The sequence below is a fragment of the Pyrus communis genome, chromosome 3 (genome assembly GCF_041283825.1).
Source record: "Pyrus communis isolate YQ-2024b chromosome 3, ASM4128382v1, whole genome shotgun sequence".
Lineage (NCBI taxonomy): Eukaryota > Viridiplantae > Streptophyta > Magnoliopsida > Rosales > Rosaceae > Pyrus > Pyrus communis.
The window spans coordinates 19171882-19197611 of NC_142567.1; the positions used below are offsets into that span (position 1 = coordinate 19171882).

The window sequence follows — 25730 nt, forward strand, 5'->3', positions numbered from 1 at the left end:
TTTATTATTTTGATTAGCTTTATTATAGAGCATACAAAAAAATAAAAGAATTTTTGTTGTACTAATTTAATGAATTTGATGGTATGAGATGAAAGTGCAAGTGACTACGAGTTCATAGTATATTACAAAATACTTTTAAGAGGTAGTATGAATTTATAGGAATTTTAAAAAATAACAGTAACAGACATATGTTATAAAAATATTGGTTAAAATTCACTGTTTTAAAAATCCACGCCTAGAGCCGCCTAGGCCCTGCCTAGGCGCTAAGCGGTTGGCCACCGTCCTGATTAATGCCTAGGTGTTTGAAAATTAAGAAAGAGCATCTAGACCTATTGAGGTGCCAGCCTAGACCGCTTAGAGACCTGCCTAGCCCACCTAGACCCGCCTAGACACCCGCCTAGGTTGCGATTCATTTAGACAGAAAATAGATAACTTTCATTTTGCATTTTATTTTTTTAATAAATTGTAAGAAACTTGTTGAATAATTAAAGGAACACACATTATATACTTGTTCCCCATGTTTTCATTATGTTCCAATAGCTCATAATATATATGTCATTCTATTTTGTAGTTTATGATGAAATCATATATATTTTAAGTACAAACGGATACTTATTTACATGAAATATAATAGATTTAATTAAATCCGCCTAATCTGCCTAAGTGCCCGCCTAGACCCCGCGTAGGCGCTAGGCCCCAGCCCACCGCCCGCGTAGAGTCTAGTGTCTTTTAGAACCTTGGGTTGAATAATACATCATTCCTTTGCTAATCAAAATCCTAGGGTGGCAATACAACAATTAAAAAAAGTGAAGAGTTGGTCATGTGGGAAATGAAGAGAAAAAATATTTCTTCTTCGTTGTAACCAAGGTCCAAAAACAGTAAAATCATGGTGGTCTTCTCTCTTCCATCACATGTCCAGACTGTTAGGTAGTCCTCAGAGGTTCTCACAGGCGCTTCTTCGGACGTCCGGGTGGTCCTGGAACCACCTTGGTCCAAGAATGGCCCTGGCTACATTATGTGTTTTACAAAATATAATTCAAGAAGATGGTCCTTCTAGCATCACCCTTTACATAGAAAACAACTGTTCTAAATTGTTTATGTATGTTTCACCTCATAAATTTTTTTTTTCTAGCCCACTTCCCTTGAACTTTGATGGATCTCTGTAACTTCAAAAGGTTCTTCTCTGAACACTATAAATATGGGGTTATCTCCAATCAAAAGCCAATTAAGAAACCAGCTGCTTCCTCAGGAAAAACAGGAAGGTTGTAATCTTTGAGATATCATGGCAATGCTGTCATCAGATCCTCTTGTCGTTGGGAGAGTTATTGGAGATGTTGTTGATTACTTCTCCCCAAGTGTAAAAATGACAGTCTCTTACAACTCCAACAAGAAGGTGTATAATGGGCATGAGCTATTTCCTTCCTCAGTAACCATCAAGCCTAAGGTTGAAGTTCATGGAGGCGATTTGAGGAGTTTCTTTACACTGGTACGTGCATATGTTACCCTCCCAGCTGCTATATATTCTCATGTTATCATGTATACATATACCATAATTTATTTTCTTAAGTAAGGGTTTTAATTTAAAACAATCATTTTGTTTTTCGTAGGTTATGACGGATCCAGATGTTCCCGGCCCCAGTGACCCATACCTGAAGGAACACTTACACTGGTAAACCTTTCCCTGAGAGAGATGATCATAAAAAAGCAATCCGAAATAATGAAAAGAAATAAAAGGCAATCATTTTCCCGGCCCTAGCGACCCTTATCTGAGAGTTCACTTGCATCTACTTCTAATTAATTAACTTGGCCATAATATTATTTCCACCTGAAGATTAAAATTAATATGAAATACAAACCTTTTATACCATTGAGAAATATCAGTTATTAGGGGAGTTTCCATTAAAATTAACCATGTTTTAAACTATGTATATGCTTCTTTTTCGTTATGTAAAATAAAATTAACTATGTTTCCTTGAATCTTGCTAGTCTTTTTTTTCTTCCAATCAATAAGTTCGTATGTTTACATGGTTGACTTGGTAAATTTATTTGGTTTATTTATTTATTTTCCTGTTAGATCCTGGATGCAGGGAGTTTCCATTTCCTTCTAATTATTTTTGGATAAAACTTACATGATCAGAATACAGAAGCTTCTATTGCATATATACTCATGCATTCAGTGTGATATTTTGGTTACAAAATTTGGACTAAATAATTTGCCATCTTGATTACAGGATTGTGACCGACATCCCAGGCACGACTGATAACACATTTGGTAAGTCCATTATATGTTCTGAGAGAGAGAGAGAGAGAGAGAGATGATGATGATGATGACGCTGAATATGATTAATATGATTTTTTGTTTGTTTGTTTGAACGTGTGATAATATAATTAAAAACAGGAATAGAGGTGGTGAAATATGAAATGCCAAGGCCAAACATAGGGATCCACAGGTTTGTGTTTCTTCTGTTCAAGCAGAAGGGCAGGCAGACAGTGATCCCTCCTGCTTCAAAGGACCACTTCAACACCCGAAAATTTGCAGAGGCAAATGACCTTGGCCTTCCTGTGACTGCTGTTTTCTTTAATGCTCAAAGGGAAACTGCTGCAAGGAGACGCTAAAACAATAGTAATAACCGAAAAAAATTAAGAAAAACCCTGCTCTGCTCTCCAAGTTGTACCTGGAAATGAATTGCGACAATAACCAGAGGGGACTGTGTGTTTAATATTTGTTTTAAGAGCACCCTCTGGCTTTATTAACCTAACAAATGTCTATTAGTTTACGGTTGTATACTTTATGTAACTTTTCTCAAAATAAATATAATAATATGGGAAAATTATACTGTACGACTAAATTTCTCTCACAAGTTCATACTAATAATTAAACAATTTAAGTATTCTATAGGCCGCGATAGGTTCTCTGCTCTAACCGCTTGAGGGTGGAGAAGGTATAAACTGTCATAGTAGTCCGATGATTAGCGTAATTATGTAACTTTATCCGGCGGAAAAAAATTTAGCGGGGCAAAAGTGGTCAACCGTCAACATTTTGGTTTTTTTTTATTTTTTTTTATTTATTTTTTTTTTCCAGAGATTTTAGGGGAAACGTTCGATGGGCAAAATAAATTTTGTCGGGCAAAGTTTTTGTGCCAAGAGAGAAAATTGGCACGAATTACGCCACCATCTTGACAGAAGAATAGGTACATCGGCAAAGATAACTTTGGCTGATGAAAAATTTGACGGGGGTAAATATATCGATCGTCGGACAAAAATCCACGATGACCTGCCCTAATTTCTACCGACACGTTTTGTCTGACATTTTTTTAATGAGTTTGTCCGATGAATAACATTTGTTCGACGACTTTGGTAACTTTGCCTGACGAACCATTTCGTCACGCAAGCCCCAATTCATTAAACAAGCCGTGCTGCCTTCTCCTTTCTTCTTTCTTTCCCAGCTCTCTCTCATTTCTGCTTTCTCTCTCACTCAGACCCTCATCACCCATCTCTCATTACCCAGCTGTCACTCTCCCTCTCCTAATTAATATAAGGTTTGTTGTAGCTTACGATTGAATTGGAAAAAAAATTAAAGTCAAGGTATGTATTTGTTTCTCAATTTAATTTTTGTAGTAAATTTTAATTTATTTAATTATGATATATATGTATGTTGAAATTGTGGGTTTTGGAAAATTTTGAGTTTGTGGGTATTGAAACAAATGTAGCTTAGGTGAATTAAATTTGTGCAGCATTAGCCTAGGAAACCCTGATTTGAAATTTGTTAAAATTGATTGTTTATACAAAGTTATATATGTTGAATAACTTCGTTTAATAAAATAAAAAAAACAAAAAAAAACTTACACCCGTTTGAGAGTCTGTGGGATATATGTGTAGACGCAGTATGCGTCTCCGACATCCAACTAATTCTTGAGTTGTCCAGTTCAAACAGTTCGGACAGTTCAAGAGTGCACTAAGATGTGTTTAGGGTTTGTGGTGAATGCAGCTAAGTTTAAATCGTTTTAATATAGTGCTTCGTTGTAATCACTAATCATGATAAAATATTTCTTAGTAATCATTAATCATGATATAGTGTTCACTGGAAAAAAATATATATCACGATATAGTGTCATGTTGACTATATTAATCGAATGATATAGTGTTTAGTGTGCACTACTATACGAAAAGTACGTTAAGTGTACATCAATATCTTCTAAAATGTTTTGAAGTAGATACTAGGGAACAATGAACAATTCAATAATTAGACTTTGGTTTTGTTATATATTTTATTGTATGGTTTGGGGTTCTTTGAGCGGAAACTTGAAGTCCTACTCCCAATTAACTACATAGAAAGAAGGAACTAGATCAAACTATTTTTTTTAGTTTTTTTGTAATTGAGTTAGTTGAATTGGGCCTCCAAATATGTATTATACAAGAAATACGAAAAAAAGCTATCGTTATTCTTACAACAAATTTAATTAGAGTTGAGAATATATATATATATATATATATATATATATATATATATATGTAAGATATTGATGCAAGATACCTTATTGTGGGGATTAATTGTGGGACTCACATCGAACTTCAACGATCCAAACGTCTATTTTTCAAGTTGGGCCTCATAGATCATCCTTTTAAAATATTAGCCAAATCGGAAATATTTGAGACATCTAATTGAGTTTTATGAAATTGACGAACACTTTGTTCTACAATAAACAATGAAACTTCATCATAATAATTAAATAGGCAAATGGTTTCAGATTAAATTGAATTTTTGTAAGGATGATCTATGAATCGAAACTTACAAAATAGACTGTTTGAATTGTTGAAATTTGACGTGAAGTGGGCCCTACAACTAGTCCCTATTTTTACCCAACAATGGGGATCCCTTTGGATAAGGGCCTATATATATGGTTAGGATTTGGAGACACCTTGTTCACACACATTTTGACGGTTGGATCATTGAAATATATTCACAGTGGGCACCACAAAAATGTGTATCAAAATATATATATTAAGGGGGTGTGCTATCTACACACCCATTTTTACTTCTCACACAGTCCTTGTTAATTTTTGTCATTTGATATTCTTTAATTCAGTCAGTTCAAAGGCCGTAAATCAAGAGGATGTGCATGAAGGAAAAATGTGTGTGTGGATAGCACACCCCTATATTAAGTATTATTCTTGTCAAGCTTAAACTACCGACCAAGCTCATGCCTACCTCAAGTTGTCTCGTAAATTTTTTTTGAGGTGCCCATGAGATTTATAAGCCGTACATACCAATTCTTAAGATTGACTTGTTTATTAATCAGCCGAATTAAACTTGGCTTGGTTTTTTCAAAAATCGAGCTTCGACGAGCCAAACATGAGATGAACCCAGTGCGATCTTGAACAATTTCTAGCCAATTTACTGCCCTATTTGCAGATCCTGAGATTTGCTATTGGATTCTAGCCAATTACTTTCCACACCATTGCAATGAATGTCTTAACTTTCTGATTTTTTGGTTATTTTTCAAATGATTTCTATTGAATCTTAGCTTGTAAGAAAACTCAGAGGTGTAAAAAATACTTCTTCTCAGTTCATTAAATGACTAAACAATGTACACATTTCAGTATATATAGGTACAATTCAATTACACATAATTGACCCTAACATTTACAGCTAATTACACATAAGCCCTTCGCTAACTAATTCCAACTGTACAAGTACTATTAGACTTTTTACACCTCTTAAGCTGAGACTTGCTGGAAGCTTGGACAGTAGAAAACTAAATCTGTGGTTTGAAAAAGATTTGGTGTGTATATCAGCTAGTTGATCCTAGTTGAAAACGTATAGAACTTTAACCAGATTTTCCAAGGCTAATTCCCTGATATAATAATAATAGTCAATTTCAACATGCTTTGTCCTAGCATGGAAAATAACGTTAGAGGTAAGAGAAATAGCTGAAATGTTTTCACACCAAATAGTTGGAACTTTAGACAGAGGGGAACTGATATCAGAAAACACTTTGCAAATCCATGTAATTTTTGCTGCAGTGTGTGTTAAAGAACTATTTTTAGCTTATGTTGAGGACTTAGCTATTGTGGGTCACTTTTTGGAACTCCAGGACATACGCCACTTGTATATCTCCTATCAAAAGTGCAGCTTGCCCAATCTGTATCAGAGTATGCAGTGAGTTGAAGATAACCCTTTTTAAACCATAGACCTGAAGGATTATTTTGGAAGATGACATGTTCATTTAAGCAACATCATTAGCATGCAATTAACAAATTAAAGGCGGAATCATGCTAGCATGCACTTAAAAACAAAACATTACCCATGAATGTTCAAAGCCTAGTAAAATGGTGAACCAATAATCAACTCAAAACAAAGTGAGTTGAAATATATACCTTTGTAGATTCCTCTTTGTATTTAAACAAAGGCTAATCACCCAAAGAGAGGGCCTTTATTCCTTGCATCTTAGATCTATGGATTTGGATGGATGAAAAAGGTTTCTCCAAAGTTCCCAAAATTGAGAACCTCTAATGATTCATCACCAAGGCATAATGAAGAAGAAATGAGTGACCTTGGAGGAGTTTGATTGCTAGATGATCCCTCCAAGGTGGCCGGAATTTTAGAGAGAAAGGAGAGCTTGTGTTCTCATCCTTTCCCCAAAAACAACCCTTAATGAATTTTAGGCTATAAAGTCCTTTATATAGTCCCTTCAAATAAGTGACCTAATGGACCAAAAGCCCTATTCTTCTAACATGGCCGGCCTATAAGGTTTATTGGGCTTTCAAGCCCTTTGTTTATTCAAGTTGTCATACAACTTGAGTTAATGGGCTTGACATTCAAATCCCATTGGGCCTTGCGGCCCAATACTAACCCGAGGTCTTTAACGAACTTATTCGTTTGATTAATTAACATATTAATTAATCCTAGCCTTAGATAAATAATTAAACCATTTAATTATTCTTACTCATCTCTGTTGTTTCTTCAAACTCTACCTTACTCGGTGAACGATCCATTAGGTTCCTTTTAGCGAGGCAGTGGGCGATTAAAACTCTTTCTAATCGATTGTGAATTGAAACTTACTTTCAATTCTCCCGTTAGTGATAATACACTTTTAGGGCTTCCACAAACCATGGTTGACGCCTAGCAGCATGTCATGGTTACCCAAGCTAATCAGAAGAGGTGGAGAACCTATTCAGTTTTAGGATTACAAATGCAATACGGTCTTTCTCTAATACAATACTCTTGACCACATTGTTTGGTTTGATAGTTTATTCATGTCTACTATCCAATGTGAGTCTTGTGCTTATATGATTACCTTGAATGTGATTTGGAACACATTCCTAAATCTCATTCATACTTTGGCCAAAGATTCTTAATCATATCATAGAGTATTCTCCCTCAAACAGTTTGAAGGTTAGAGATCCCTTGTTGCGCATTCACTTGCCTCCATGGCTAAGTGGCTTAACCCCAACGATGTCGTGGACACCCTCCTGATGGAGTGACTTTGACATAATCAAAGATTAAGGACCTAACCACAAGACAACTGTGATGCCTTAGGTCAAAAGACTAATTTGCATTATCCCAACCATGAGTTCTCATGTGACATGAATATGAGAACTCTTCGTTGATCGTGTTCAGTGAACTCATTCTCTATTGAGCACCTACGTACTTGTCTTGATGTCACACACACCAATGACTCGAGACTAGTCACTCTCCCTGAGAGAAGACATAGCACGTACTGATCTTAACGGACTGTTAATGCCCAATTGACAATCCTATGATCAGGAACGTTTATGATGTGTCAATGAAAGAATGGTCTCATGAATCTAACTTCTTTAGATCGCATTCTTCCAATCACATATTCCTTGGACTTATCGTTTAAGCATATAACATTTATATGAGACGGCTCAAACAATAATCTTTGCCCTTTACATTTAAACTACATTAGTTTAACTTTGTGAAATGTCCGTAAAGTATCATCATATGATTGGTTTTAGGGCACATTTCCAACAAGACCATGTGTAATTATGCCATTGGGAAACCTGAGAATCATTTTTGCAGCTTGCATATGTTGTTTCCTTAGGGCATGCATGAATTGACAAACTTGGTTTACTGCAAAGGAAAGATCAGGTCTTGTCCAAGTGAGATTTTGCAGGCCACTCATTATAGACGTATATTTAGTGGGATTAGAGAGGATAGACCATTGAGGTCGAGTTTAGAAGTACCAAGATGAGTGACACAAAGCTTTGCACCTCCCATATTAGTTTTGGTAAGGAGATAAAGTAAATATTTACTTTGATGCATGAATATGCGCTCAAGAGTCATTTGTACCTCTAAACCCAAAAAATAATGAAGGGGTTCCAGGTCTTTAACAGGAAAAAAGTTGACTAAGCTTGTGAATAAACTGTTGGCAGATGGTTGTATGTGGTCAAGTGACAAAGATGTCATCAACATAGACCAAAACAATAACAAGAACTACAGCTTGAAAAACAAACAGTGAGGCATCTGAGGAAGATTGCTTGAATCCAAATGTGCACAATGCTTGAAAAAGTTTATCAAACTAAGCCTTGGGAGCTTGTTTCAAGCCATAAATGGATTTGTTGAGTTTGCTGACATGATGAGAAAGATTAGAATCAATGAAACTAGGTGGCTGAGTCATAAAAACACCTTCCTTTATATCCCCATGTAAGAAAGCATTGCTAATGTCCAATTGGTTGAGAAACCAATCAAATTGAACTACCAAAGTCAATAAAATTCAAATTGTGATTTGCTTGGCTACAGGACTAAAAGTCTCTTGATAGTCAATACCTTCTTGTTGATGAAACCTTTTAGCTACTAAACAAGCTTTGTATCTATCCATTGTGCCATTAGGTTTCATCTGATCATGAACACCTATTTACAACCTACAATATTCTGAGACTGAGAGTGAGGTATCAAGTTCCAAGTACTAGCGAGTTGGAGAGCATTAAACTCTTCCTGCATAGCTTGTCTCCAATGTTCATACTTGGAGGCTTGTAAATATGTAGTGGGAACAAAATCAACATTTGTAGGTAAGGGATGCTTGGTTACAGAATAAGTTATTGGTTTAAAGATGCCTACCTTAGATCTTGTAAGCATAGGGTGTGTCTGTTTGTAGCAACAACAGGAGATTCATGAGTGGATGCAAAACTATAGGATATTTCTGGAGAAGAAGTACTTCCAGTAGAGGAAGGCACATGGTGATGAGCTTTAAGCCTTGAAGATGAATTAGACTCATGAGAAATGGGAGTAGGCTCGTGTGGTATTGAGTATTGCAAATCAATAGAGTAGATGGAGATTGAGAGAATTGTGAAGTTGATGTAGTGGAGATATGATGAAATGGAAACTGTGATTCATTGAACTGCACATGTCTTGAGATATACATTCTCTGAAAAGTAAGATCAAGGCAACAATAACCCTTGTGCCGCAAGCTATATCCCAGAATTACACACTCTTTGCTTTTGCCTTCTAACTTGGAATTAACATAAGGCTTTAACCAGGGATAACAACAACAACAACAACAAAAAACCCTTTAACTTGGAGTAACATGGTGAAGATTTAAACAAAATTTCCCATGGAGAAGTATTAAAACTAGAAATGGGCAATCTATTTATGAGATAAATGGCAGTAGAAAATGATTTAGCCCAATACAAATAAGGGACTTTGGATGCTACTAAAGTCCTTGCTATTTCAACTAATTGTCTGTGCTTTCTTTCAACACAACCATTTTGTTCAGGAGTATGTGTATAGCTGAGTTGATTAGATAAGCCATGAGTTCGAAGAAATTATGTAAACGGGTTACTAGTAAACTCACCCTCTGAGTCTGATCTCAAACACTTTATTTTATTACCAACAAAATTTTCAACGTAGTTTTTGAATACAATAAAAGTGATGTATACATCAAACTTGGCTTTTAAAGGGAAAAAACCATGTATATTTACTATAATCATCCACAATTAAGAGATAATACTTATAACCATAGACGATAACAATTAGAGCTGGGCCCCAAACATCACAATGCAACAAACTGAAAATGGTAGTTGAAGAAGAACTAGAATGCGTAAATAGAAGCTTAAGATTCTTCGCAATTGCACATTCAGAGTAGAAGAAATCAATAGAGTGTTTCCCTTGCAGTGCAATCGTAATAGTGGATATAACTCTCCTGAATATGGAAAAAGATAGGTGCCCCAAGCGATTGTGCCAAATTTTCACAGGTGCTTTAGTACATACTAAAGCATGAGATGGCAAATTAGATTGAGGTAGAGAAGCATGGATACCTTGAAGATCATAGAAACCATTCTAACCAGTCCCTGTAAAAGCATATTCCTCGTAAAACAATCCTTAACAACGGATTCATTGGAATTGAAAGTCAAAGAATAGTAATTATCTTTGAGAAATTGACATGTAGAGAGTAATTCATTGTTTAATTGAAAAGAAGCATGAGCAGTATTTAAGGATGAATTGCCAGTATGATAGATGGACAAACCTTTACCATTGTCGATATACACCTTGTCTTTACCTGTGTAAGGAGTTGGGGATGAAATATTGGAAATATCATGTGTGATATGAAAGGTAACACCAAAATCGAGAGTCCAGGAAGGAGATGGTTTGGATGTATAATGAGTATACATGGCTGCAAGCTTGGTAGAAGGTATTTTCCCAAAGATGATTGGATTCATTCGATCATAGCAACCAATGGCTTCATGACTTGTTGATCCATAGATTTGACATGTATTGTGAGAACCAAAGGAACCTTGAGAACAAAATCCTTGATTGTTATACTTATTGAAGCCAGAATTGGAATGATTTCTTCGATTGTTTCCTTGAAAATTGCAATTTCCTTTGTTGTTGTGAAATCGATTGTTATTCCTGCCACGGTTAGAATTGTAACGAAAAGAATTGTGTAGAGGCTAATTTTGAGCTGTATAAGTTTGAGATGAATGTGGTATGGGAAGTAGTGGTTATTCGTTTTGAGTTGCACAAGTTTGAAACGGTTTAGCAGCAACATAAGAGATCTGTTTCTATCGATGAGCCATTGACAATTCTTTGGAAAGAAGAATACCATGAAGTTCATCTAAAGTATTAGATGATAATTGAAGAGTAATGGAATCAACAAATGAATTAAATTCCTCTGGTAGGCCATGTAACATAGCAGCAATTAAGTTACAATCGGACACAAAAGCACCAACTATTGTTAAGGAATTTGAAATTTCCTTGATTTGCTGCAAATACTCAGAGATCGATTGAGATCATTTCTGAAGAGATTGAAGGCGAGATTAAAGCTGATGAACATAAGCAACAGAGACTCCACCAAAGTGCTGTTCCAATTTGAGCCACATATCATGAGAAGAAGAAACCCCAACAGTGAAATAAATGAGTGATCTCTTCTGAAAGTGTAGAATTCAACCAGATCAAGAGGTTTTGATCTTTTTTCATACCATAGTTCAAGCTCAGGATTGAGTGAACCATCTGGGAGTAGAGGAGATGAACATGGCTCAGAACCATCAATAGCTCCGATGAGTTTGTACCGACGGAGAATTGGAGCAAACAACGCACACCATGGAAGGTAATTCAATCTCTTGAGATTAATAGGCACCATACTCATAATATATTGGATCGTGAGAGAGGTATAACTTTGCACCGAATTAGGGTTTGGAATAGAAGAATTTGGGAGAGAAGACGAACAATCGGACGCCATTCTTGAAAGAAAGATCAAGATTCAACTGATTTTCAAAACAATGGACAAGAATTCAAGAGAAAATTCACTAGAGATCGAAGCGGAGAAGCAATGAGGTGGTGGCGATTGATACCATATTGAATCTTAGCTTGTAAGAAAACTTAGAGGTGTAAAAAATATTTCTTATCATTTCATTAACTGACTAAACAATGTTCACATTTTAGTATATATAGATAGAATTCAATTGACATGACCCTAACATTTGCAACTAATTACACAGCCCTTGGCTAACTAATTCCAACTGTACAAGTACTATTAGACTCCTTAATTTCATGTTGTGCTTCATGATTGGTTGATCGGCCAATGGAAAGGAAATGACACTTTTACTCTAACATTTGACAAAAAAATGAGATTTTTTTTTTTGTTTCTGTTTTTTTGGGACTATGAATGCTAAAGGACTTTAGTACAAGGTTACGACTAATAACTTTTTGACCACATAGATTGATTTAAATGTAAGATCTGACCACACTGATCACAAGAAAAATGGTAATGTTAGGGAGATTAAATTTATATATAAAATTTTGTAAACTAAATGACATGAAAGTTAATGATTGAACTATATCTACAAATTTAGTCTCTTTAGTATTACCCTAAGAAAAAAAAGTGGCTTTCCTTTTTATCAAAGCAAGAATGCAATTTCAGTATTCATTCAACATATACATCAGCTTGGAGAGTAGGTGACAATGTAGAGCAAACTTGGCATGCTTGTAGTCCGCCATCACTGTGACTCATGAAATAATTCATTAAATCAAAATCTCGTAATTATACTTACATCACAACTTAACTTGAAGCCTTTGCCACGGTAAGAGTCTTCTATACCTTGGAAGAGAGAGGAAGGGACCATTTCTAAATTACATGAGGATATCACTTTTTTTTTTTTTTCCCCCAAATTACGAATACATTTAATATACAATTAAACCAAATCCGTAGATAGGCTATATCCAATTTAAAGTTCAAAGTTATTGAATGATATTTGATTCCAAAAGTCATTTCATCTGAAATGCATAAATTAGAGCAATCATTTTAAAAGAAAAAATTGGAGTCAATATGGTTGTGCATATTATTCCAAGAGTTACTTAGAATCCTTAATTAGTAAGGAGAGAGACTTTGAATGCGGTCGCTAGCTATGAATATTCTTTGACTGAAACATTGTTGGTTTTCAATTTTTGATCGAAGGCTCTGAAATTAAAGTGATAATTTATTTCTATATATGTTACTATATTTTTTAAATTAAAAATTGAAATTTATAGTCGTTTATATTAATGAGATTTTAAATAAAAAACCATAATTTGTGGGATTAAAAATATTAAAATATAAATATACTATTGTGTGTGCGTGTGTGTGTCTATATATATATATATATATATATATATATATATATATAAACATGGGTACACATTCTTCAAAATCAAAATCAAAAAAAAAACAAAAAAAGAAAAAAAAAAAAAAAAAGAGAAGATATTAGCCTTAATAACATTAGTAAATTTCTTCAATTAAACTTGACATGGATACATTCTCAAATCAAAGAAAAAATAATGTAACCATATGAGTTTAAAAATGGATTAGAAAAAAATTGAATAGATTTTATATAAAAAAAACATTTTACATATAACAAATTGGTATATTTAAGAATGAGTGCATTTTAAGATTAAATTTTTTTTTAAATTACATGAAAGGGTACATGTGACATCCCGTCCCGGAAATATCGAAACGTACATTTGAAATTACAATTTTACCCCTAGTTCGTTACTTTACGTGTAGTTTTGTGTTGTGTGGTGTTGTAGGACCACACACACTCATACACTCTTTTTCTCTCCCGGGATTCCCTCCCTCTTTTCCTCTCTCTCTCTCTCTTTTCTGTCACTTCTCTCTCTTTCTCTCCCGAGCTCCCTTTTCTTCTTCTTCCTTCTGAAAACGTACGGACGACACCCAAATCACCCAAACCTTGATGGATCGAAGGAACTAAGGACACCATCGAACTCGTGAAGCTCGTACGAGTGCAACCATACCATTTTCAGGTAAGAAATCATTCGTTTTCACGTCGTTTCGACTTTGGCCGATTCGAGTACTGTTCATGCAAGATTAATCTAGTTAGTTTTTGGACTTTTGAAGCTTGTAGATGTGTTAGTGAGGTCCAAAGGAGCCTCGGAGTACTTCGTTGGAGAAGTTTGGACGTCGGGATCATCGTGGTCAAAGTTAGCCGGAGCTTTCGAGGGGTTTTCCGGCGAATCCACGGCGAGTTAGGGGTCGAGGAAGGTATGGATGTGTTCGTCTCGTCAATACCTTCAATTTGATATATAGTACGTCGAAAATGGTTAAGAAATGAAGAAGTTATGACACTTTAAAGTTTACCCAGAAATTCCGGCAAAACACCCACCGCCGGCGAAACCAGTCCGGCGACGCGAGGAAGAAGACGCGCGCGTGGGCAGCGCGTGAACAGTGCGCGTGGGGGCGCGTGAGAGCTCCAAATTGAGTTCTGAAAATTGTCACGCGTTCGTGACGTCGTGTAGATCACTGTGGTATATTCATACACCCAAATTGAGCAACGTATGAGAAAGTTATGGACAAATATTTGGTGTATGCGCGTTAAATAACGTCAATTTGGTTACTTTTTGTATAGGTGAAAATTATGCAGAGGAAGAATGTAACCAAGCTAGGGGAGGTTCAGGGACCTATGAGACGTCGATGTGATCAGTTTGTGGGCAGTTATTTTTCAGTATATATATATATATACGTATGCTTGACGTATTTCCCAGAAAACGTATTTTAAAAGAAATACGAATTAAATATCCTGTCATATATGCATCATATTTTAATATGTGCATTACCATAATTATGCATACTGTTGCATGGTGCTGAGGAGGCCCAGGTAAGCTACATTTCAAATACATTTGATATACGTATGAAATACGTTTGGAATACGATTGAAATACTATCATCACATGCATTAGTAGTGGCATACAATTATATATGTGTATTTGGTGCTGTGGACGCACAGGTAAGTGCCAGGTAAGTGGTATTCATGTTTGTATTCAGTAGTAGTTGAGATGTTTAGAGAGCTCATAATCTGCACCCCCGGTGTTAGTGCTCCCGCCCGAGGCCAGGGTACAGCCTTCACGTGTATGTTCACCAGCACCGCATGCTCGCCTTGGATCCAAGTTAGGTGCAAGCCTTGTCGTGCAGACCACATTAGGTGGTTCCGACTCGTAGGTGACCCGCGATTATTCGCACAATCTTCACGTGATCGTAGCACTAGAGCGTATATATTACACCCAGCCTGTCGTACAGACCACGTTAGGTGGTTCCGACTTGTGTGCAGATTCAGATGTTGAGTTGAGATTGGAGCTCTATATGCAGCGGTACATGTCACGTTAGGTGACTCCCGGCTGCCAAATTATATGTTATTGATGTGAATTATGCTTGAGCATTTACATTTATTATGAGATTCTAATGTGGCATATTCTCAAGCATGAATGGCATATTCTCAAGCATGAATGGCATATTTTGGAGCATGTTTGGCATATTTGTACATACGTATATATGTTATTTTCTGGGAAACTATACTTGTTTTACGGCGAGGGGTTAGTATATGCAAAAGAGAAAAGAAGGTTTTGAATACGTTCGTTTTGCTGACCCACTCAATTTTGTTTTGCGCCCCTCCAGGTTTAAGGAAATGCAAAGGTGTGGTGACTACGAGGAAGTTCAACGGTGTTCTGACAGAATGGACCAAATAAGGACTCACCTTCGGGTGTTTCATTTTAGAAGTTGTATATCTTTAAAGCTTCCGAACTGTGCAAATGGTTACGTCACTCTCACGTGACGGCCAGCATGCCCTCCTTCGGGACGGGGTGTGTCAGTACATACAAGTTTAAAAAAATGAAAACATTTTCTTTTTTTTTAAAAAAAGCTAATGGGTACAAACTGATTCTAATTTATTTATTTATTTTGGAAATGTTTTGAATTGAAAATTAGTTAGGAGTTTAATGAATGTGTGAGTATTAAAGTTCTAAATCAATTAGTCATTTTTATTTTATAAAATTATGCAGCTAACATGTAAATTCATTATTACATTAATGCTAGAGACTTGGATCAAAATCTGAAAACTAATAAGATTTCAGTCAATAAATATTAGTAATTAGAGGTTGAATACTAATTTTTCCTATATAATATGACTGCATTTTATTCCAAGAGTTACTTAGGATCCTTTGTAAAGACAAAAAAAACAATCATATATAATATGACTCCAACTTTTCTAACATAATTTGAAGTCAGAAATATAACTTTTGACTCTAACTTTTCCTGCATGTATTTCAAATCTTCATATTTGCGAACTTTTTAAACAACTTTTTGGCATCCCATCCTGGGCCAGAAGATGTTTGAGCCATATGCAGGGCTTAGGACTCAAATCTGGTGAGGCCTTTCCCAACCAGTCCAACCATTTTCATATACAATTAACTAACCCAATTTAAATAACACTCAGTTTCTTCTCCTCGTGTTGGAACTCATTGTTGTTCCAACATGGGCTAGAGAGCGAAAGAGAAAGTAGTTTAAATAGAAATACCTCTCTTTAACTAACATCGATGTATTTTGTGATAAAATTCTACACTTGAGGATTGTGCAAGTGATTAAGTGATGACAGTATCAGTGTTGTTAAAGTAGGCTCTCGGCCCGTAAAAAATAACGTAAAATGAGAGTGTAGTCCAAGTCAATCCTTCAGAACATGGTTTTTGTTAGTTGGCGTCAAATCCCAATTGTAGTTGAAATTTTAGTCGTCCAAGGCAGTGATGAAGATTAAGAATCAACTTTGTTTCAATTTCAAAGCATAACAAAAGCCCTAGACATAAGTGTGCGCACTTTGAATTCACAGACCCTGTTTGGTATTCTGCCATTGGGATCTCAACGTCTCAAAACTGCCATATGTATGAGTCAAGGTCCACTCAGCAGCCAATCTTTTTATCTAATGGAAATTCAATACCAGAGCTATACCCAATACCCATGCACCTCACTTATTCATCTTTATAAGATGAAGAAAACGAGGTTAACCCCAACAGCCTCCAATTACATCTGCTCGAATAGTCGTTTAGTTAAAAAAATTAATTAGTAAAATGATGATTGGCCGGAAAAATATACATAGTTCACATTTGTACCATATTTACTTGATTATATTGTTAAAGTTGTACATTTAACAAGAAATAATAGAGAACATTGTAACCGAAAAAAGAAGATGAATAGAGTCCACAAGTGCCAAACTTTTAGTTCTAATATTCTTCTTTCATATATCTTTTTAGTGAACTACTTATATGGCACATAACACCATCACAGTAGTGTTCTGTGTCAATTCAATAAAAATGCGTAAGCTTTTCTTCACATATCTTTTGTTTCATTGGCACGAGAACCCTAGTATCCGTATACATGTGCCATACAATAAGTTTTCATCATTCTTGGGGGTGATACTTACTCCTTAAAGTTGTACATTTGCACTGCTGTCTTGCTCCAACGGAAAAGCTATAAATCAGATATAACAGACATGCTACTCCCTGATGTTGCAATGGATAAAAAAAATGCAACTAATGGATTATGGATAAATGTAAAACATATATGGAAACAAGTCAATCTCTGCAAAATTAAATAAGTAAAATGTCACATTTACTTGAAGACTGTTTTTGGTAGAACTAAGAGGCTTCTTAAAGTATACTAGGTGGAAGTGCGGGAAGCAAAAGAAGACAAAAAGGGACACGAAGAGATGCAATGCATGCAGATAAAAGTTTGGCAGAGTTATGGTATTTGTTGTAACTTTGGTGTAAAAGAGAAATATAAATTTTATACAGTGGAAAAGGATGTGAGGTGAGAGTTTATGCGTAGTTATCTCCTGAAAATCCGTTGGGATATCTTGTTGTCGGCAAGCTTTAACTTTCTGAGTTCAACTAAACCCAGTTGCCTTTCTGAATTCCTGTGCTCTGTGCGCCTACCTTTTTATGTTTTTCCAAAGAAAGAAGACTAAATTTTGAAAGAAAGTAGTTAGATAGACTAAATTTTGAAAACTAAAGGATATGAAAGTTGATGATTCATTTATTACTTAATCGTTGATAAACATGCTCAGTCTTATTAGTGACACATAATTTAATTTGTAAGTTTATTCTTTCTAGCATTATCTTTTTTAAAACATTTTTTTTTACCTTTTTTTCCCCTTGCATTGCGTATTTAGTCGGTTACTTTTGGCAAGTGTGCTCGTTAATATTCTGCGCGTGGGGAGTAATTCTGGTATAGACTATTGTTTATAACGTGTGGCAAAGAATTAATCTTTGTTCAAATATATTCCTAATTGCACGATGGACAACCGGAACAAGAGTGTTGAATAATAGAGTTCGCCATTTGCATATACACGGAACAAAAGAAAACATCACGCCGCAATTAAACTTACTTACCGTGGTGTTAGGTGATAAAGTGATAAAATTACATATTAAGCGTTGATAAACGTGCTCACTTTCTATTGGTGACACATTATTTAGTGTGTAAATTTTGTCTACAAGTTTAATCTCCCTGACATTACCCACCAACAATATCTAACAAGCTACCTATGATGAGTGTCCCTACATCAATGAATGAAAGTCTCAAGCGTTTGTATTAAAAATTTATTATGAAACAATAAAAAACGTACATAAGAAAGACATGCTAAAAGTAATCAAGATGTCACATAAACCAAAAGAAATATCATAAGCTTACAAATATAAAAGCATCTACAATTTCTCAACCACATAAACAATATGAAAGATAACACTTATGAGAACTAAACTTTGTAAGTTATAGTTACACCCATTGTTCTAAAAATCTCCGCCTAGCGACACCTAGGCTTCGCCCAGGCACTAGGCGGCTGGTCACCGCCTCGATTAATGCCCATGCATTTGAAAATTAAGAAAGGGCACCTAGACCTGCTGAGGCGCCCACCTAGACTGCGTAGGCACCCGCCTAGCCTGCCCATACCCTTCTAGGTTGCGACTCACTTAGACAGAAAATAGATAACTTTCATTTTGCATTTTATTTTATTTTATTTTATTTTATTTTCAATAAATTATAAGAGCTTTGTTGAATACGTAAATCAACACACATTATATGCTTGTTTCCCATGTTTTCATTATGTTTCAATACTTCATAATATATATGTCATTCTATTTTGTAGTTTATGATAAAATTATATATATTTTAACTATAAACATACACTTATTTACACAATATGATAGATTTTATTATATTTACTTAAATTTGCCTAGTCCACTTAGGCGCCTGCCTAGGCCTTGCCCATCACCCGACTAGCGTGTAGTGTCTTTTAGAACCTTGATTACACCGTAAAGGCATCATGAGGAAAAGACCATTCCACCCTCTGATGACCTTGCAATCGTCGACAAAGAAGCACTGCTATGAATCACCTCTTACAAACATTGAGCTTCCTTCTCATGGGCTTTTGGCATGTGCACAAACCAGAAGAACAACACCACTACCTTAAATTTGAGCAACAGTCACCGTTCAAGGATTTGAATTTGATCTTTAAGCTGCAAACCTTATAAAGAAATGAGAGAGAGATAGATATATATAGAAAGAGAGTAGGATCACAACCATGAAGAGTCTTCTTGCTAAAGTGAAAGAGCAACCACAATTAGAGAATGAAGATTGTTCAAAAGAGAGGAGAACAAAGAGACCAAGAGAAATTGCTACCGACCCCAAAGCCAATGATTAGGGTTGGCGGCTGAGTTTTTTTTTTTAATTTTTTTTTTTTCGTTTTTCTCTCTAGCTGGCAGCTAGGGTTAAGCCTTTAAGGCCCAAATGACCTATGATTTAAATGATCAGCAATTACATTAAATATCCTAAGGTTGTTTAAGCGCCATTTGCTTAAAGAATTACGTGGTGTTTTTTTAACAAGTTGCACGGTTTTAAGATTTATAAATATTCATACGAGCTTTCATGAGCAGTCATTACCAGAAATTATGGCTAGCTCTACAAAATTTTAAGGAACGGACGAATTTCGTCGATTAAATTCTTCTCACCCAACGAATTCACAGGTACGTAGAGTTAGTAAAGTCAACATTGTAGGTTTACTGGAAAATCTTTCGAGACGGAACAATGTCATAGGGTAAAAATATTTCCACCAGGAAAACATTTGGCAGCAAAGGAAAAATTTGGTGGACAATAAATGAGGGTGGATATCTGTTCGTCGTGTAAATATAGTTTAACTGATGGATGTATCCATCATGTAAGATTATGTGGTCGTCAACAAAAGCATAAATTATGATGTGCAAAAAACAGGGGAATATGTACTTAAGAGACGAGCACTTGAAGTTCTGTCCAATATATGGATGGGATCGACAATTTTATTAAATTTGCAAAGAATCATGTTAGTGCTCAGAATCGTAGTCGATGTCCATGCATGAAATGTAGTAATTATGTGTGGATGATAGCGGATGAAGCTCAATATCACATGTATTCAAATGAGATGGTACACAGTTACTATAGTCAACTTATCATGGGGAATCGTCCATTACAATGTCAGCGTCCTCCGGCAGTGGGATAGTTTCGCACGAACCTTTTACATTTGGTCATGTTGATGAGGACCAAGTGATGGACATTTTGAATGATGTTTTTCCAAATGCTGCATTGAACATAGAAGATGAGGTGTTCACTGACCCCAATAAGTATGATAAATTGTTGAAGGAAGCTGAGCGAGAATTGTACCCTTGTTGTAAAGATTATTCCGTCCTCACAGTTGTTGTAGAATTGATGCACATGAAAGTACAATGTAATATGACCAATCCAAACTTCGATATGATGATGGGTATTCTCAAACGTTTGCTTCCGAAACCAAATGCATTTCCTTCAAACCATTCTGGGTCGAAAGAGATCTTGAAAGATCTCAGTTTAGGATATGACAAGGTACATGCATGCAAGAACAATTGTATATTGTTCTACTGTCAGTTTGAGAAGTTAGAAAATGTCCCAAGTGCAAGGAGCCTCAATATCGAACTAACAAGATTTCAAATAAGGTGTTTCATTATTTTCCCCTCACACCAAGATTACAGAGATTGTACATGTCAAACTATATTGCACGTGATATGATGTGGCATAAGGAGGGATAGGTTGACGACTAGGACTTGCTTTTGACGATTTCAATCCGCGTGGAAAATTTTCCACTGAGTACAGCAGTTGGCCGGTGGTCATTATTCCTTACAATTTGCCATCCTTGGGGTGCATGAAGAAAAAATTTAGTATTATGAGTATTTTAATACCAGGGCTAAAATCATCAGGCGACTCCATTGATGTAAATTTGCGGCCGTTGATAAAGAGCTCATTTGGATGTACTTTTAAAATTACTGAAAGCGCTTTTGATGAAAATAATTTTGGAAACAGTCCTTAGTAAAAATGTTAGTAAATCTTGGAAAAACACTTAAATTGCTTCCTGGAAGAAGCACATAACTGGTGCTTCTTGTAGAAAGCACTTAAAGTGCTTTTGAAATTGAAAAACATTTTATATAAAAGCGCTTTCAGTTTTTTTAAAAGCACATCCAAACGAGCTCAAAATTATGGACAAATGGTGTACGAACGTATGACAGGTCGACGAGGGAAATGTTCACCTTGAGAGTTGCAGTAATGTGGACAATTAATGATTTCCCTGCTTATGGTATGTTGTCAGGCTGGAGTATTAAAGGGTATGTGGCATGGCCAACATGCAATGAGTACATATCGCCATTTTGGCATGCTGGAAGGGTATGCAACTTGGGTCACCGTAGGTGGCTTCCCTGGAATCACGAGTGGCCGGAGAAGCCTGCGTCTTTTGATAGGATAATAGAGTATCGAACCCGACCATGAGAATTACTCGAGATGAAATATTGGCCAAGTTGAATATGCTCTAATTTGATGAAGGTTCGAGACTGGTGGAACAACTTAATTAGACCAAAAAGAGTATCTTCTCTGACTTAGAATATTGGCCAAAATTGAAAAGCAGACACATTGCGGATCCCATGCATGTAATGTATGTGACAATGTGTTGGGTACAACTATACCTATCGAGGGAAAATCGAAGGATACAATGAAGACTTGTATTGGAATGCAAGAAATGAGGATAAGGCATGTGGCCTACATTGGAAAATGGTAGATACAAGAAAAAGAACATCAATTTAACTTTCAAGTCGACTAGTAAGAAGAATTTCTTAAACTGGTAGAATTGTGTGAAATTCCCAGACAGGTACGCAAGCAATATAGCAAGACATGGGAAAATGGACATTGGGACAATGTCGGGTCTGAAAAGTCATGATTGTCATGTCTTGCTCCAACGGCTACTCCCGATTGGTATTTGGCCTTACTTGGACAACAAGGTTGTTGAGACGCTAACATATTTGTGTCAATTCTTCTAGCAACTATGTTGTTAAATGCCATGCAAGTCCACCGTAGCTAAGATGGATGAAGATATTGTGCACATCCTATGGTCGGATAAAGCAAATGTATCCATCGACATTTTCATGAGTATGGTTCACGTAATGATACATCTGCCAAATGAGGCAAAGCTTACTGGCCCGGTGCACCCTCGTTGGATGTAATCATTTGAGAGGTAAGCTTGAAAATCATCTTAATTTATTAATATTAATTATGAAGCGCTTCAAAATGAATTTTTCACACATTTTTTTATATTTTAGGCTCCTTCGCGGTTACAAACGGTTTGTCCACAACATGGCACAACTAGAAGGACCCATTGCGAAGGCAGTAATTGTACAAGAATCACTAACATTTTGTTCGAGGTACCTACAAAATGTTGAAACTTCGTATAACAATCAACTGCGCAATTTTGGTGGTCGTGGGTGGGTGGAAAAGTTAAATGTGTTTGCACAACTTGAACGCCTATTTGGCGGAGGGCCTTCGTCTGAGCCTTTTACTAAATTTGACTTAGAGGTGGCTCACTGGTTCATATTAAACAACTACAATGAAGTCGAGCCATTCATTGAACAACATGAAGTAATTATGAAGACTCGTTATCCATCAAGTTGGGTTGAGATGCATAGGCAATTATTTCTTAATTGGTTTGAGGAACATAAGTGTTTTCATTTTACTTAAAACTAAAATTGTTTATCTTGTGGATTAAATTATGTATTAAATCGTTCTTGCACTTTACTAGATGAGACATTTAAAAGCAGCTAAGTCACCTATGTTTGGCGAAGAATTGTTCTAGCTCGTTGTCTTGTTAGAGCTGAAACGTACTCTGGATGTCATGTCAGCGAAGTTAAATTTTTGACAGTTGCACATGATGATAAATTATGCACTCAAAACAGTGGCATTTATGTCCCAAGGGAAGATGAAAAAACGTTTTTTTTTTTTTTTTTTGGGGTAAACTGTTGACTGTGGTTCAATTGTTATACACAAAAGCATAAGGAAATGATGCTTAAGTGTCATTGGTATGATACAAACTTGGACAAACCAAACAGTGTCGTTGAAGATATATATTTGTTATCTGTTAACACGAATATTGGTGATTTGAAAGTGATCCTTATATCCTTGCCAATATGGCAAAACTAGTATTCTACTTGGATGATCCAAAGCTCAAGGGTGGTTGGAAAGTAGTCCAAGGCTTACTACATGGAAACCTTTGGAACTTGTAAGCTTAAGATCACGAAGAGCATATCAATGATGACCATGATCACGATGTGGGTTCTTCATTCACCAAAAACCTTCCTAGAGTACGAAGAAACCACATTGTTCAACCACCATTCGAGCTAGAAGGTGCCCCCAAAATTGAAATAGATGCATTATCTATTGACCTTGGACGCACACCACCAAATCAATAGAATTCCTTGGTAGAAGATAGCAGCGATGACTCAAGGAGTGAAAGCGACATTGAGAGGGACATAAAGGAAGCAAATTAGTATATCGACAATGATTGAGAGTTTATTAATGTACAATTGTTGTAACAAACTATATTTAATTATCTTTTTTTTTTTTTAAATGAAAAATGAAAAATTCATGCTCTTATGCGACGGACCTCCGTCTTTATAACATTACGCTATATTTTACACGACAAATTGTTTGTTTGGCAATTGATTAGGGCATTTATTGAGCATAAATTAAGGTACAGGGTTTAGGTATTTGTTGAGCATATATTTTAAGTTTGCCCGACGGAGGCTCCATCTTTTAAGTTCAGGCCTTATTTCACATATTCAAATCCATATATGATTGTTGGTGTATAATTATTTTCGACAATCCAACTGTCAGTATTATTCATATAAATATGAGATCGTAAACGCCAAAAATTACACATAATTTTTTCTTTTATGTTAGGTAACGTGACAAAATATTCAACGGTTATAAACTTTAATGTAATTTTCAACTGTCATTTTATCTCTGAACTTTCCCATTTTCTACCAAAACAATAACTGACTCTACAATAATACAATGAACGGGCCCGATCATCATTACAAGAATATTGATTATTAGAGGCAGTAGCTTAGGGGCGAAAATAAGGATTCATCTCTATTAATTTGCATTAGGGGCGGATAGATAGATTTGCCTCTAATTAAAGTGATAGGGCCGAAATAAAAATTGTTGCTATTAATTTCAGATATTAGAGGCAAATAAATGGGCCTCTAATATATTTAATGAAATTTAATAATTTTAGTTAGGTATTTACATATTTTTCCGTTTTTTTATGTGTTTGCTTTGATAAATCAAAAGATACTAACTCCCAAACCCCTAATTCTCCGATACCTATGCACCCACATCCCTTAATTCTCTCATTCCAACCTTCCTCGCGCACAGACCCTCCATCTACTCCTTCCTTTTGAACTCGTGTTCTCTCTCATTTCTTCCTTCTTCATAATCTTTTATTTTCTATTTCTTCTTTATCTTTCTTCATTGTGATATTCCAGAGATCAAAAAACTGAGCGACAAAATTTAAGAATGGGGAGAGTGCCTGGATTTGAAGAATTTGAAGTAGAACTGATAGTGCCTGGATTTGAAGAATTCGAAGTAGAACTGATTGAAAATTTTCAAGAAATTTTAAGGTAAAGGCCTTGTGCTAATCTTCACTTATGGATTTTATTATACTTTTGACTTGGTGCAAGATTTCTAGGTTTTATTTTTAGAAGATTACCTTATGAAACGGCTCAATTTGGGATTGGGCTTTCTTTGTTATTTTTGTTTGTTTTGCTTTTGCAGATTTAATGTACAATTCTTTTGAGAAGGGTGACAATACAAGTTTCTTCTTACTTTTGTGAGTTCTGTTTATATTTAAACATTACTTTATCTTATATTGCACTTTTATCTGGGATTTTCAATTGAAGTTTTATTTTGTGGAAATCTATTTACTTTTCTTTCATCTCTCTCTACTGTATCTGCAGGGATGAAGGAACGATAAAAGATGTATGCATTTGGGCTTTTGGAGGCTGAAGATTGAGTCTGATTATATATAATTTTGTTATAATTTTATATGTACTACATTTTGGGCTATTTGTACTTCTTCCTCTTTCATGTATTCCCTATAAACATTGTAAATCAAAGATTTAACATTAGTAAAGAAATTTATTTCCTTAACTGGTACTAGAGTTTTTGTTTCAATGCATTCAAGAAAAATATCTAGAATATATATATATACACAATTCAATGACATCGGGCCCTGTGGTTGCGTTGATGACAAAGCCCCAGTAGTGTGCTAACGAGCCTGCCCCATCCCCAGACAATACTTCCCCAGCCTTTGCCGAGGGTCGCATCCAAGGTCTCAGTCAAGATCTGAAACCCCGTATCTTCGGGTTAAGCCACGGACTCGATAGGAGTGTCCGAGGGAAGCTGGGAAGCAAACTCTTGAAGGACGGTTTGGCTCATCTCCACCATCATTGACTATGACAATGAGGTAAGAATTAATATTAAATTAAATTTTGTAATTTTTGGAAAGGTAAAATAGGAAATTGAAAAGAAGTACTTATGTGCAGCTGCTTGGCAAGCTCATCCCCGGGTCGAACATAA

At 35.7% G+C, this 25730-nt stretch overlaps 1 protein-coding gene and 2 long non-coding RNA genes across 3 annotated transcripts; all 3 read left to right on the forward strand.

Annotated features, from left to right (window-relative positions):
- The first annotated feature begins 1242 nt into the window (after positions 1-1242).
- On the forward strand, positions 1243-2804 carry LOC137716304 (CEN-like protein 2). Its single transcript, XM_068455741.2, has 4 exons — positions 1243-1486; positions 1608-1669; positions 2232-2272; positions 2399-2804. The coding sequence occupies exons 1-4, from the start codon at positions 1283-1285 to the stop codon at positions 2614-2616; spliced, it is 525 nt and encodes a 174-aa protein (XP_068311842.1). The 5' UTR covers positions 1243-1282; the 3' UTR covers positions 2617-2804.
- A 10798-nt stretch (positions 2805-13602) lies between these two features.
- Positions 13603-15628, forward strand: LOC148698091 (uncharacterized). The gene is made up of 5 exons (XR_015960330.1): positions 13603-13756; positions 13851-13994; positions 14095-14257; positions 14359-14432; positions 15402-15628. It is a non-coding gene; the product is annotated as an uncharacterized LOC148698091 (long non-coding RNA).
- Positions 15629-24398: 8770 nt separating this feature from the next.
- On the forward strand, positions 24399-25301 carry LOC137714978 (uncharacterized). Its single transcript, XR_011065496.2, has 3 exons — positions 24399-24772; positions 24927-24981; positions 25109-25301. It is a non-coding gene; the product is annotated as an uncharacterized LOC137714978 (long non-coding RNA).
- The last annotated feature ends 429 nt before the right edge of the window (positions 25302-25730 follow it).